Source organism: Phacochoerus africanus, chromosome 9 (assembly GCF_016906955.1).
Source record: "Phacochoerus africanus isolate WHEZ1 chromosome 9, ROS_Pafr_v1, whole genome shotgun sequence".
Lineage (NCBI taxonomy): Eukaryota > Metazoa > Chordata > Mammalia > Artiodactyla > Suidae > Phacochoerus > Phacochoerus africanus.
This window is the reverse complement of record NC_062552.1, coordinates 102534708-102549043: the sequence shown is the minus strand read 5'-3', so window position 1 is coordinate 102549043 and position 14336 is coordinate 102534708. Positions and strand designations below refer to the sequence as shown.

The 14336-nt window shown below is 45.5% G+C and overlaps 1 protein-coding gene across 1 annotated transcript in view; it reads left to right on the top strand.

Annotated features, from left to right (window-relative positions):
• The window catches only part of ANGEL1 (angel homolog 1), a 30308-nt gene extending 16374 nt beyond the window's left edge, over positions 1–13934 (top strand). The window contains exons 8-10 of the mRNA XM_047797664.1: positions 7322–7391; positions 7898–8061; positions 9107–13934. Coding sequence (XP_047653620.1) covers positions 7322–7391; positions 7898–8061; positions 9107–9267 — 395 coding nt within the window. The 3' untranslated portion in view covers positions 9268–13934. The remainder of the gene's footprint in view (positions 1–7321; positions 7392–7897; positions 8062–9106) is intronic.
• Positions 13935–14336: the final 402 nt, after the last annotated feature.

The window sequence follows — 14336 nt, the reverse complement described above, 5'->3', positions numbered from 1 at the left end:
GTTAATTGGATATTAGAATCAACCATCTGTGAAATGTTCTTACCTTGTTCATTCCTTCTAGAGATTTTAAATTTAATTTCCAAAAGTTCTTTTTAAAAGTTGCCTCTTAACAAAAAAAAAAAAAAAAAAAGAATCCAGTGCTGTCTTCTGCTACTGAGGATAATTTTTTAAATTCTGTCTATTCCTTCCAAGGTTCTTTTAAGAGTCAGTTTCTTCCCAGCTCCTACCCCATCATTTGTTCTCAAAGATTCCATCAGGTGTCCATTCACATTTAGGAATGAGACATGAAAACCTGATTAAGGCTCTGTGTAAGGGATGGCTGTAGTTAAATGGTGAATTCATTGTGCCGGTTCTGATTTTTACCTTCCGTCTGTCTTCTGGGGTAATGGTACCTGTTAATTCCTGACCTCTTACATGACTCAGAGGCCATAACTGGCTTGCCTCTTACTGGAAGAGAAACTATTTTCAATATCCTGCTGATCACCTTTATTTTTTCTGACTTAAAATGAAGAGATTAGTGTTAGGAACATTTATGCTCTAAATAACATCACACAATCATTACAAAGTGAAACTGCAGTATTTAACAAGGAATAATAGTCAGAAAATAACTAATGGTAGAAGGTTTTAATTCTTCTTTGTCAATTCACAACAGATCAAATAGATAAAAAGTAACTAAGAATATAGAAGACTTGAGTAAAATGTTGTATGGTAAAGCTGATTGATACATATCAAACTCTGAACATTGAAAGCAGAGCAAAGACATCTTTTGAACATCCACAGGAAGTTCTCGAGAATTTGCCATGTATTAGACCACCCCCCACACACACACACAGAGAAATCAATAAATTTCAAACAGAAGTAGTATAGCCAACTTTCTATGATCACAAATCCAATAAAAATAGAAATTAACGGCAAAAATAAGAATGCTGTCATCTGGACATTTAAAAAATTTCAAACGACGTTTGGGTCAAAGATGAAATTTAAACATAAACCTCAGAATATATAGAAAATAACAGTACTGCACATGCCATATATTTGTGGGATATAGCTAAAACAGCTTTCAGTGAAAAATTTATAGAATTATATGTAATGTTTGGAATTAGAATTATATTGGTAAGAAAAGATGAAAGTAAGTGAATTAAGTATCCACTCAAGTTAGAAAAGAGAACAAATAAACTGAAAGCAGAAAAAGATAAAAATAGAAATAATAGAAATGTAACAGAAAAATAGAACTAATAAATCCTAATAAATGAGTTGTTTGGAGCATGAAAAAAATGGCTTTCTGATTAGCTAACCTTTTATGTAACCTATTGAAAGGGGTAGGAGAGGAGCAAGCAAAAGTATCCAGATGCAGAAGAATTAATAGGATTACAAGGGGTTTTTTTCTCAGCTGAGTACAAAATAAATTGAAAAGTTAGATAGTATATATTAATTTTAGAAAATGTAATTTACTAAACTGATTTTGAAGGAAAGCGATAATATAGACTACCACAGGGTGAAAAAGTAACCAAAGTTCTCAAGAGACAGAGTCCCACAAAAACATCAGGCTCATATTGATAAGAGAACATCATCAAATCTTTGAGTAGCTTGTAATTCTATTACTTCTATTGGAAAATTATTTAAGTAGTTACAGAGCACAGCAGAAGGGGGCCAAGTTATTTTTATGAAATAGTATTTTGACTTTAACACCTGACAGCAATTACACACAAAAAAGAAAACTACAGACCCTAATATTCTCCACTTATGAATATTGATGCAAAAAATGTAATTAGACAATCAGGAAACAGAATCTAGCATCACGTTAAAAGAGCAATATACAATGGCCAGCTGGAATTTGTCCCAAAGATAAAGATAGTTCAGTACTGGGAAATATATTAATGTATTCATCATGCTAATAAAGATATGAAATCTATTAAGATATAGAAATGCACATCATTCTAGAGATGTCAGGGATATTTGTTAAACTTAACATCTATTCCAGATTCTTTTATTTTTATTTTATTTTTATTTTTATACATGTTTAAATTATTTTTTTAATGATTTTTTTTTTTTTTGTATTTTCTAGGGCGGCAACCATGGCATATGGGGTGTAGGCGTCTGCAACCTACATCACAGCTCATGGCAATGCTGGATCCTTAACCCACTGAGCAAGGCCAGTGATCGAACCCACAACCTCATGGTTCCTAGTTGGATTCGTTAACCACTGCGCCACAACGGGAACTCCCAATTCCAGATTCTTTTAAAAAAATACCTTCTTAAGGAAAAAAAAATAGATAAATTGAATTCCTTATACCACTAAAATACATTTATTTTGATCAGGCAGTACTGAGCACTTGGAAGCATCAGTGAGGGAGGGGCACGGAGCCACCTGGTGCCTGAAAAAAAATTATCTCAACTCCAAAAATGAGCATCTTGCTTAAAGAAGATAGTCTAATAGCATTCCTATCAAAGACAAACAAGACAAGGATGACCACTTCATTATTCAGCTGTGTGTGAGAGATACCAGTCTACAGAATTTGAAGTAGAAAATGGAAATATAGCTAAGAAAATAGAAATAAACAATGGAAAGGAGGAGGTAAACTATTACTTGCTAGTATGGTTATAGAACTTGTGATCCAAGAGAATCAAGTAACAACTAACGGTTATAGAAAGTAGCTAGGTAAAATATTATGCAGAAATCAACAGCTTTCATATGTTAAAATGATGTATTTATTAAAAGATGTAATTTTAAAAAGATCCTGTTTATAAAAGCAACAAAAAGAAACTAATAGGGAAAATAAATGCAAGATGTTTAAAGGAATATTTTATTTCATCTAAATTAACAAATTTATTGTCATGAAGTTGTCTATAACATTCTCTTATCCTTTTTTAAAAAAGTCTTACTAGGAGTTCCCGTCGTGGCGCAGTGGTTAACGAATCCGACTAGGAACCATGAGGTTGCAGGTTCGGTCCCTGCCCTTGCTCAGTGGGTTAACGATCCGGCGTTGCCGTGAGCTGTGGTGTAGGTTGCAGACGCGGCTCGGATCCCGCGTTGCTGTGGCTCTGGCATAGGCCGGTGGCTACAGCTCCAATTCGACCCCTAGCCTGGGAACCTCCATATGCCGCGGGAGCGGCCCAAGAAATAGCAACAACAACAACAACAACAACAAAAGACAAAAAGACAAAAAAAATAAATAAATAAAAATAAAAAAATAAAAAAGTCTTACTGAGATGGAATTCACATACCATAAAATTCACCTATTTTAAAGTGTGCAAATCAGTGGCTTTCAATATATTCAGAGTTGCAGTCTTCACTATGATCTAATCTTATAACATTTTCATCACCCCAAAAGGAATCCTAAATGAATTAGTAGTCACTTTCCATTCATCCCTTTCTTTATAAAAAATCAACTAACTGGATGTATGGGTTTCTGGACTCTCAATTCTATACCATCCATCTATATGTCTATCCTTTTACCATTATTACAAAGCCTTGATTATTTTAGTTTTGTGTTAATTTGAAATAGAGACGTATAAGTCCTATAACTTCATTGTTGTTTTTCAAGATTATTTTGGCTCTTTTGGGTCCCTTAAACATTTCTTTATGGATTTTAGGGTCAACATGTCCATTTCTGCAAAAAAGTCAGTTGAGATTTTAATAGGGATTTACAAATCTGTACGTCAATTTGGGAAATGTTGGCATTTTAACAATGTTATGATGGATAAACATGGAAGTCTTTCCATTTATTTAGATCTTTAATTTCTTTCCATGTTTTATAGCTTTCAGTGTATAAGTCTTACACTTCCTTTGTTAAACTTACTTGTAACTATTTTAAATTCCTTCGATTTACTCTTATAAATGGAAATGTTTTCTGAATTTCATTTTTGGATTATTCATTGCTATTGTGAAGGAATACAATTTTTGTATATCAATCTTGCAAATTCATTGATTAGTTCTAATAGTTTTTTACTGGGTTTCTTAGGGTTTCCTATATCGTAGATCATGTCATCTTGCAAATAGAAAGAGTATTACTTTTTCCATTCCAATTTGGATGTGTTTTATTTCTTCCATAACTGCCCCAGCTAGAACTCTCATTACAGTGTTGAGTGGTGAGAGTTCTCGTCTTGTACTTGATCTTAGGGCTTAAGTTTTCAGTCTTTTACCATTGAGTATGATGTTAGCCATGCATTTTGTTTGTTTGTTTTTTGTGGCTTCCCTTTACCAGATTGAAGAAGTTTTCTTTTATTCCTAGTTTTTTAAGTGCTGTGGGGTTTTTTTGGGGAGTGGGGGGGCTTGGTCATAAAGGAGTGTTGGATTTTGTCAAATGTTTTTTCTATGTCTATTCAGATGATCACATGCTTTGCTTTTTGATATTCTATTAATATGATGTATTTTATTAATTGATTTTCAGATGTTAAAGCATTGTTGATTGTTCCACCTCCAGCCTCTCTTCCCTCCCCTTACATTTCTAAGATATGGTGTAGTTGGTCATGGTACACAACCATTTTTCTATTTAGCCGGATTTAGTTTGCCCGTGTATTGTTCTTTTGGTGTTCTGAGACTCAGTTTCCAATGTGGTGGAAGCGGGGTTTCCCCCAACACCTACAAACAATTCAACTCAATTCTGACATAGTCTACCCAGAGATGGCATCAGGCTTCACAGGTTAAGGGCTCAGTCCTACAAGACCTACCGCTCCCAACACTTCAGATGCCAGTCAAAGCCCAAGCTGTTACCTGAGCTTCTTCTGACCAGCTGAGAAGGTTGGGCAGAGGTTCCTAGAATACCCTACGTTCCAACCCTAAATCAGAGGTTCCTGCTAATACTCTCCTTCCTTGGGTCAGATTAAAGTGCTAGAGCAGGGTCACAGAACTCAGAGAAACATTTCACTGGTTTATTACAAGAGGATGTAATTCAGGAATAGCCATACGGAAGAGGTGCATAGGGCAGGGTATGTCAGAAGGGATGCAGAGTTTTTTATGCCTTATCCAGGTGCACCATTCTCCCTCAAATTTCCACAGGTTCACCACCATGGAAGCTTTCCAGACCCCATCCTTTTTGAGTTTTATGGAAGCTTCATTATATAGGCATATTTTTTTAAATCGTTGGTCATTGTTGATTGTTCCACCTCCAGCCTCTCTTCCCTCCCCAAAGGTGGAGGTGAGACTGAAGTTTCCTCTCATCATATGGTTGGCTTTATTGGCCACCAGCCCCCATCCTTAGGTACTTTCCGAATGTGGTTCATTAAAATAACAAAAGTCACCTTGCTCTCTCTCAACACTCTGACAATTCCAAGGGTTTAGGGAGCTTTGGGTCAGGAACTGTGGACAAGACATTATGTGTGAAGACTGACTCTATATGAGAAATATGTATTTGGTCATCTGAATGATCAAATATCTGCTTCTTATAAATCACAGTGCTAAAATTGTGGAGGAATTTTGCATCTGTTCAAGGAGATTCTAGTCTGTAGTTTTCATTCTTTGTGATGTTTTTGTCTAGTTTTGATATCAGAATAATACCTCATAGCATGAGTTGGGAAGTGTACCCTTGTTCATATTTTGTAAATGTTTGTGATGGACTCAGTACCTCCTTTTTCAAATGTTTAGCAGAATTCACCAATAAAGCTGTCCGAACCTGGGCTTTTTCGTGTGAAAACTTTTAAATTGCTAATTGAGTCTGTAATTGTTATGGAACTGATCAGATTTTTCTTCTTTTTCTTGAGTCCGTTTATGTAGGTTGTGTCTTTTTAGGCATTTGTCCAGTTTACCTAGTCATCTAATTTGTTGGTGTACAGTTGTTTATAGTATCCTTATCTTTTTTTTTTTTTTTTTTTTTGGTCTTTCTGCTATTTCTTTGGGCCACTCCCACAGCATATGGAGGTTCCCAGGCTAGGGGTCAAATCGGAGCTGTAGCCACTGGCCTATGCCAGAGCCACAGCAACGCGGGATCCGAGCCACGTCTGCAACCTACACCACAGCTCACGGCAACGCCGGATCGTTAACCCACTGAGCAAGGGCAGGGACCGAACCCGCAACCTCATGGTTCCTAGTCGGATTCGTTAACCACTGCGCCACGACGGGAACGCCTCCTTATCATTTTTTATTTCGGTAACTTTGACAGTGGTGGCTCCCTCTGGTTTTAGTAACTTGGGTCCTCTCTTTTGTTCATGGTCAGTCTAGCTAAGGGTTTGTCAATTTTGTTGATCTTTGTTATCCTGTTTCCTTAGTCACTTGGGGCTGTTATAACAAAATGCCACAGACTGAGTAGTTTATAAACAACAATTTACTTCTCAGAGTTCTGGAGACTGGAGGTTCTGGGTGGGGGTGAGGACCCTCCTCTGTGTTGCTGATTGCCACCTTGTTGGTGCATCCTTGGACAGCAGAAAGAGGGCGAGAGAGCGCTCCCTGGGATCCCTTTTATAAGGGCTTTTTTTTTCTTTTTTTTCTTTTTAGGGCCTGCACCCGAGGCATATGGAGGTTCCCAGGCTAGGGGGTCTAAGCAGAACTATAGCTGCTAGCCTACACCACAGCCACGGCGACACCAGATCCTTAACCCACTGAGCGAGGCCAGGGATTGAACCCTCAATCCCGTGGTTCCTAGTCGGGTTCTTTCTGCTGCGCCATGATGGGAACTCCCCTTTTATAAGGGCATTAATCCTGTTCGTGAGGGCTCCACCCATCAAGACTGAATTTCCTCCCAGAGGCCCCACCTCCTAATACGGTCATATTGGGGTTTAGGATTTCAGCATATTTTGAGGAGACACAAACATTAACTGTAACACTTATTAATGTCAGTAGGATCTGTAATAATATCCCCCCTTTCTTTCCTGATATTGGTAATGTGTGACTTTTTTCTTTATGTATGTGTGTGTACGTATATGTGTGTATACGTGTGCATACATACGTATATGCATACTTCCATGGATATGTGTATACCACGCTAGGTGGTGTGTGATAGAGGAATATTCTAAGAATTTTGTAATATTGGTTGCCTCTGGAGAGAGGAATGGAGTGGCAAGGGCCCTGGGGTGGGAGGGAGACTTTTCACTGAAATTTTTTTCTACATTTTGACTTTTGTACCATATGATTATATTAACTATTTTAAAGAATGAATTTAAATTTTTAAAAAAGTTGCTGAGCCAAGGAAGAGATGTCTGTTAGAGGCCTCTGTCTGCTTCCTGAGGTTCTTTGACTTTTGTCTATTGCTTTCTTCCTCCCTTCGCTTTTTCTCTTTTCCCTTCTGGACAAGAGATCCAGTCAAGGATCTGAGCAGGATTTCAAGGTGCAAGATTCCGACCCTGCTTCACTGTCCGTGAGTGATAAAACCTTTTCTCTTTTTCGTAGAGCGACCTGCTGGCTGGGCCGAGTTTGTCCTCGAGGAAGGCACATCCGAGCCTGAGCCCGACTTCCCCAGGTAATCTCGTTCCAGGGCCCTTCTGCTTGCATTCCAGCCCCATCTAGGTGTATTGGGGGGACTCCGGTGGGCTCTCCTGGGGCTGATTTGAGGAAAGAGTTTTTGCTGAGTTCTTTCTTCCCTTAATACTTGCTAAGTTTATGGAGGGACATACAGGGGTACAGAGGCCAGAGTTTTTGCAGGTGAAAAGCCCGTGCACTTTTCTGTAGGGAGTAAAGCCTCACAGAGAGCTTGCTGACCCCTGGACAAGGGCACATTAGTTTTACGTTACCAGGTAGCAAGAGGAGAGTGGGGGGTGAGGATTGTCAGCAGGACTGAGTATAACTGTCTGTTGCTGGGCTGATTAGCTAAGACTGTTAGCCTCTTATTAGCATGGGAAGAAATTTGCTGAGGTTAAGTTATTTGGGATCATCTCTTTAAAAACCTTAAAAAATCCCCAGAAAAAGTGACCTCGGGAAACGTTCAGTAATGTTTGTTGACTGACATCTTCCTCTGCAACCCGGTAGGACTGTAGGCACCATCCAGCACTGCCTCCGCCTGACCTCGGTGTATACTCACTTCCTGCCCCAGCATGGCCGCCCAGAGGTCACCACAATGCCCTTGGGTCTTGGAACGACAGTGGATTACATCTTCTTCTCAGCCGAGTCCCGCGAGAATGGGAACAGAACTGGTAAGGCTGGCGGATCCTGGATTCCTAGAAGCCAGGTCCCTGAGAACAGCTGGTGGTAGTCAGGCATTTAATCGCGGGGCATGAGCCGCTGGGACCTGACAGCACAGGAGCGGATCTCAGACCTAGCTGCACTGCTCATCCCCATCGTCCTTCCGGGAGGCCCTTGGCCTGCCTTTTCCTTTTATCCTTATAGCGTTACAGAGATGTGGGCAGAACAGCCTTCCCTCTTTTTTAGAGATGAAAATGGAGCACCAGGAGGTGATTGGATTTGTTCGATGGTTCTGGTTAGTGAGGGCCTTCGTTAGGCTGGGAACCCTATTTCCTGTCTTCTCGCCACATACCGTAGTCACAGGGTAGCGGTCTATCAGCCCCATGCCCATTTTGTTTAAAGCATGTCTTTTAAAATGTTCAGATTTTATGTTTAAAAACCAGATTTTAGGAGTTCCCGTCGTGGCGCAGCGGTTAACGAATCCGACTAGGAACCATGAGGTTGCGGGTTCGGTCCCTGCCCTTGCTCAGTGGGTTAACGATCCGGCGTTGCCGTGAGCTGTGGTGTAGGTTGCAGACGCGGCTCGGATCCCGCGTTGCTGTGGCTCTGACGTAGGCCGGTGGCTATAGCTCCGATTCGACCCCTAGCCTGGGAACCTCCATATGCCGAGGGAGCGGCCCAAGAAATAGCAACAACAACAAAAAAGACAAAAGACAAAAAAACCAAACAAACAAACAAAAAAAAAACCAGATTTTACATAGAAAATCTGGATTTCCTGCTTCTCTTGGGAAGTCAGAAGATCTTGTCATGGGGGCTTGGGCGTGCATTACCTGGTGTGCCCCAGCCCCTCTGAGCCCACCCAGCTTCGTTCATTGATGCATCACAGAGTCCCTGAGGAAATGAGGCCTCAGCTAGAGTCTGCAGGAGGTGAGGGAGGGTGGGGCAGTTGGGGGATGGGGTGCAGCCTCCATAAGTTGCAGCTCCCACAGGGTCCACCCGCCCCCCGGCAGGGTGGCTGTGGCTGCTGTACCCACTGGCCTCCGCTTTGTACTCCAGATTGCAGGCTCTATCAGGATGGGACTCTCAAGCTGCTGGGCCGTCTCTCCCTCCTCTCTGAAGAGATTCTCTGGGCTGCCAATGGCTTACCCAACCCCTTCTGCTCTTCAGACCACCTCTGCCTACTGGCCAGCTTCGGGATGGAAGTCACCGCCCCATGATGGGCTCCCAGGGGAAGAGAGCTTCTCTTCCAGAAGAGCTCACTGGATCAGAGACTGTGGAATACCCCATGCTTCTGGAAACGTAGATCCCCTCCCCTCCCCCTCCGTGTTCCCTTTTCCCTGTGGTTAGATTGTCTCCAGGCCTGTGGTCCCTGCCCCACCCCAGCCTCTTCCTAATCCCGTGCCACATACTTGGTGGCCCTGGGAGAGGCAGAAGGGGGGGGGTTTCCCCCTTCCTTCCATGTATCCAGCGCTCCCCCTTGATTTTTAATTACCAGGGTTGCGGGAGCTATTGATCTCATTGGTTATTTGTTTTCAGGCCATTTCTTGGTGGTGCCTTCTGACCCAGCCTTCTCCCTGCCTGAGGCCTCTGGCCTGGTGCTCTTGCCAGATGCACACACCTGAGAGGGGTCCCGGGGTGGGACTGCTCTGTGTGGCCAGGCCTGCCTCAGACTGGCCCACTTTCCACCCTGGGGCCATCAGCCTAGGGGTAGGCAGAGGGCATGACTGGGTAGCGGTGTGTTGCCAGGCAGCAGCAGTGGCACGGGCCCTTCTCTCTTTTATCCCCTGTGTTTCATCAGGCATTCATCCTGCCAACCAGGGCATCCTCATCATCTGGGCTCTGGGCACAGGTGGGCCCCACCACCTGGAGCAGCATTCAGGGATGTGCTCCTGTCCCAGCAGCCTCCGTGCCTCTGGCCCAGGGCTCCCCACAGGCCTGGCCTGCCTCCTCTAGGGCTCCTCCCTTTCCCCAGGCTGCCCCATGGGAGGCAAAGGGTTGAACCCCTGTGTGGGGGTCAGTGGGTAGGGATGGTGGTTAGAGCTTCAGAGGTCTTTAAGGATGAGGGGAAAGAATAGCAGGCTCTGCAGGACAGGACGAGGGCGGGAGTCCCAGCATGGACGGGGCAGGTGGGCTTTGCGGCTGCCTCAGCTGGGACTTCAGACCTCAGGGACTTGTTCCTTCCCTCCACACGCCTAAGCTCTAGCTCTCTCTTCCTCCCCGCCTGCTGCTTTGCACTTTTTGCTGCCTCCCCCATTCCCATCCTTTCCCCCTAGAAAAGCCTGGTATTTAGCTCAATCCAAACCTTCTCAGCAGAAAGGTGGCTGTGGGCAAAACTACCCTAAGAACTGGAGGTGGTGGTGCTTGAGGATGCGCTCCTGCTGGCAAGGCCTCTGCTGCTCATTGCCTCTCCTCTCCCTCTCCTGGCACAGGGGTCCTGGCCCATTCAGGGGGCTCCCTTGCCCACATGCGTCACCTGCATGCCTTAATCTTTCATGGCCGGGTGTGGCCTGGGCTGGTTCTGGGTCAGCTCCTCCTCCCCTCTCCCGTGACTCAGAGGAGCTGCTGGCCAATGCTGCTGGCCCTGCAGATTTGACTCTTTGACTTGCTGTTGGCCCATTCAGCCTCCAGAACTTCCCTGGAGGGAATAACTGAGAGAGGCTGGAGTTAGGGACAGTTAGCCAGAGGTTAATGTTTTCTTTCCCTCTCTCTCTCTCTTTTTTTGGAGAGCCAAAGACCCAGCCTGAATTCTGCTGCTGTGTTCATGGTTATTAGCTTTCTGTGCCTAGGTTCCGGGGAATTTGTCTATTCGTGTATATTTTTAAACATTGTTTCCTGGATACTGGGCATGTCTGTCTGAGCCCTGGGCCTCTCTGTCCACACCTCACCATCCACTCTGTTTGCCTCTCCCTGGGCATCTCCTGGGATGGTCTCGACACAGTGCCCTACTGGTTCTAGGACTAGGGCCCATTGCTGTTCTCTTCTGCCAGGAAATGCAGTTTAAAAATGGCTAGAGAGAGCAGGAGCTCAGGAAAAGATAGATGATCTTTTCCATGTTTTTTTTTTAATTTGTTTCTGTTTTGGAAATGAAAGGGGGGTTTTAAACGGTCATTTGAACTCTCTTTTCCAAATAAAATTTACCTTTCCCCCCTACTGTTGGTCATTTTCTTAGGACCCTAAAGGACATGGAAGGGGCAAGGCCTGGAGAACGAGGTGGGAAGAGAGGAAGAGTCTGATCCTGGGGTGGGGCCTCAAATCCTTGGTCTAGGCCGGAGAAAGGGATCCTCACCCCCTCTGGTAACCAGGCAGATGCCCATGCCTCGAGGCCTGGGAGGGACAGGGCCTGAGCACAGCCTCCTGCCCTGACTCTCACTGGGTGCAGCTCTCTTCTTCGTCCTCACTGAGCTAGAGGAGAAGAGCTTTCCCAGCTACTTTCATTCTTATTCCATCTGCTGCACCTGTACCTCCCCCTAGTAGAGCTGAGCTGCATTTCAGGAGGATCTGTACTAAAAAAACAGCTGAGAAGTGTTTTCCTGGCCAAAGCCCTGGCAGCGGCATGGGCATGACGCCATGGCAGATGCCCCTGGCTGCGTGTCTATTTCTGGTCATCTCCTTTGCATTCTGGAGCCAGGGCTGAGTTGTGGGCCATCTGTTGCTGGAAAGGTTTCTCCTCCTTCCCAGGAGTCACTCCACTGGGACTTCTCTCTTCCTCCAGCCTCCTCTTGCAGCAGGTCCAGCAGCCTCTGTGCCCTGTGGGGAAAGGCCCTGAGACCAAATGTGGTTTTCTGTCTCACCTGGACAGAGTCCCAGGCCCTATACCTCGGAATCAGTGCCTGAGAATCTGGGTTATTTAAAGCTACCGGGGTACCAGTTGAACCACCTGGGCTGGGATTCAGTGGAAAGAAATGTAGCCGAGGCTTAGGAATACCACTTGTCATCTTAGCCTGGTCACTTGGTGGCCGTGGGTAAGTGAACCCCTCCCTGTGTTTTGCATATCTTGGGGAAATGGAAATTAAAGTCATAGTCTTTTCCACTTGTGAGGAATTTTCAGCTCTGAAATCATGCTGTTTGGGCTTTGGCGAGTAAGGGATGCTAAGAATCTGAGTATTATTGGCAATTACGTAATTGGTAATTCCTGGTAACAACTGGAATTGAAGGTGGGTAGTCCTCCCCAGCCAGCCTGGACAGTTGGGCCCTGGGGGCTTGGAACTCTTTTATAGCTTCCAAGCTTTGAGGTGTGTCCCCAGAGACCCCTTTCCCAGCCTGGAGGGTTTCCCCCGGTGGCCTGAGTCACACAGCATCCTGCCTGGCACTTGAAGTTTCCAGAGTGCTTCCACATCCACAATCAGCAGACAGTAGCTCTACCAAGTGGCAGCTCAGGTGTGCCTGTCTTACCTTTCCATCTGAGGAAGCAGAGATCCCAAAGAGCTAAACCGAGACTCTCCTTTGCTTTTTTTCTTTCCACCCAAGCTCCTCAGAAACAGCCTTTTCTGGGAGTAGGAGAGATGGGTTGTCCTGTAAGGCAGATACACGGGGCTGGACCTGGGAGAAGGGAACCAACCAACCAGGTTGCTGTGGGCTTATTTTTAAACTGTTTTGACTCTCCAGTTCTTGCCTTGGTGTAGCTGCTAACCAGGGGATTGGTTTTTGATGGCTTCTCTTCTTCCAGGAGCAGGAGGGGCCCCTCTTCTACTCCCCCAGAGAAAGCGCTGCTGCCCTGTCGTCCTAGCTCCCACACTCGTCCTGGAGCATACCTCCCATTGCCTCTCCCCACCAAGTGGGCAAAACAAGACTGTCTCAGGCCAGGGCCAGCCAGAGGAGAGCCCGCTGGCCTGCCCATCTGGCCTGGGTTAGGAGAATGTGACCTTCAGGTACCTGGAAGGAAACTCCGCCTTCTGCCCCATCCCTGGCCCCATGGGCCGGAGGCCTCATGCAGCTGCAGAGAGACAGGGGGTCTCCACCCTTAACATCCTTGGAGGCTTTGTCTTTCCCATGTCTGAATCCTTTCTGCCTGGGGGCTGGAGGGGGTGCACACGTCCATGTGGGCGGCCACCCCTACCACCTGCCAGGCCTCAATGGGCCCCTCACCCACCTTGGCAAACACAATAAAGGGTACCGGGCAGCCTGTGTCTGGGCTTGGTCTTTGGTATGACCAGCATTTCTTGTCCCCACTGCCCTCCACAGTCATGGACAGGATGTCACATTCTGGCAGATGTGGGTGCAGAGCTTCAACCTCTTCATGTCCAAGCCTCTGAGAAGTGCCACCTGCATCCAAAGCTTCAACCCCCATTAGTCATGTGCCTAAATCAGGCACATGCCGTAAGCTTGAAAGAAAAGGAGCAGAAGGAAAGGTGATGATGCCCCCAGTACGTTGGGTTCTGGTCCTCTTGGGAGTCCACGATGGCACCTACCCCATGTCAATTCTAAGAAAGTGGGCGGCACTGTCCATGGTGAACCTGGTTGACTCATGACAGACTCACCCAAGCACATACTCAGCCCTCGTTTGTTCGAGAGCCGTCCCGGGGCCCAGCCCTGGATGAGCTCATCTCGCTGAAGCTTGGTACTTTAGCTGGACTTGAGTGAGTGAATTTCAGCACTGCCTGTGTATAAAGGTGTGTATAAAGGTATAAACTCTGGTCACCTTTATTGAAAGGCTCTTTTTTGGGATTAAGTGGATGTAAATGAAGCTTAAGTAGCATAACTGCCTCTTTTTAACAGGGTACAGTCCAAAACATTCATGGGCTCCAGTGGACCACCTCTTTTCTTCCCGGTAGCCATGCCTCACCACCACACTGTGGGAAGCTTGCTGTGCTAAACTACACTTCCAATTGGGATTTTACGGGGACTGGCTGGGGTAAGAAATACGAAATCATACTCTTTCCTTTTATATCTAAATTTTACTCTCAAGCTGAATGAAAAGAGGGCAGAGAAGTGGGGAGGAAGGGTTAAAGGTGACAATTGTGCAGGTCGCTCAATTGTTTGGACTTGCCTTAAAGCACAGGAAGAGGTCCAGGGCCAGAGGAAGGAGAGGTCACAAGAGGAGCCAGGGGTGTTGGCCAAAGCTGTGGCTTTAGCCACCACAGATTCTGCACTGGTGACTGTGATGAGATGGGGCCTCAGATCCCTGTTGCTGTCGTTTCCTGAAATGGCCTGTCTTCCAGGAGGACAGCCCGCCTCCAGTCTGCTCCTGATGGACTGCTGGGGACGAGGACAGGAAGAGCAGGGCCCCGGCACGCAGCCTGGGCCTCTGGGGGCTGAGCTGGCTGGTGAGGGAGAAGGGGTTCATTTG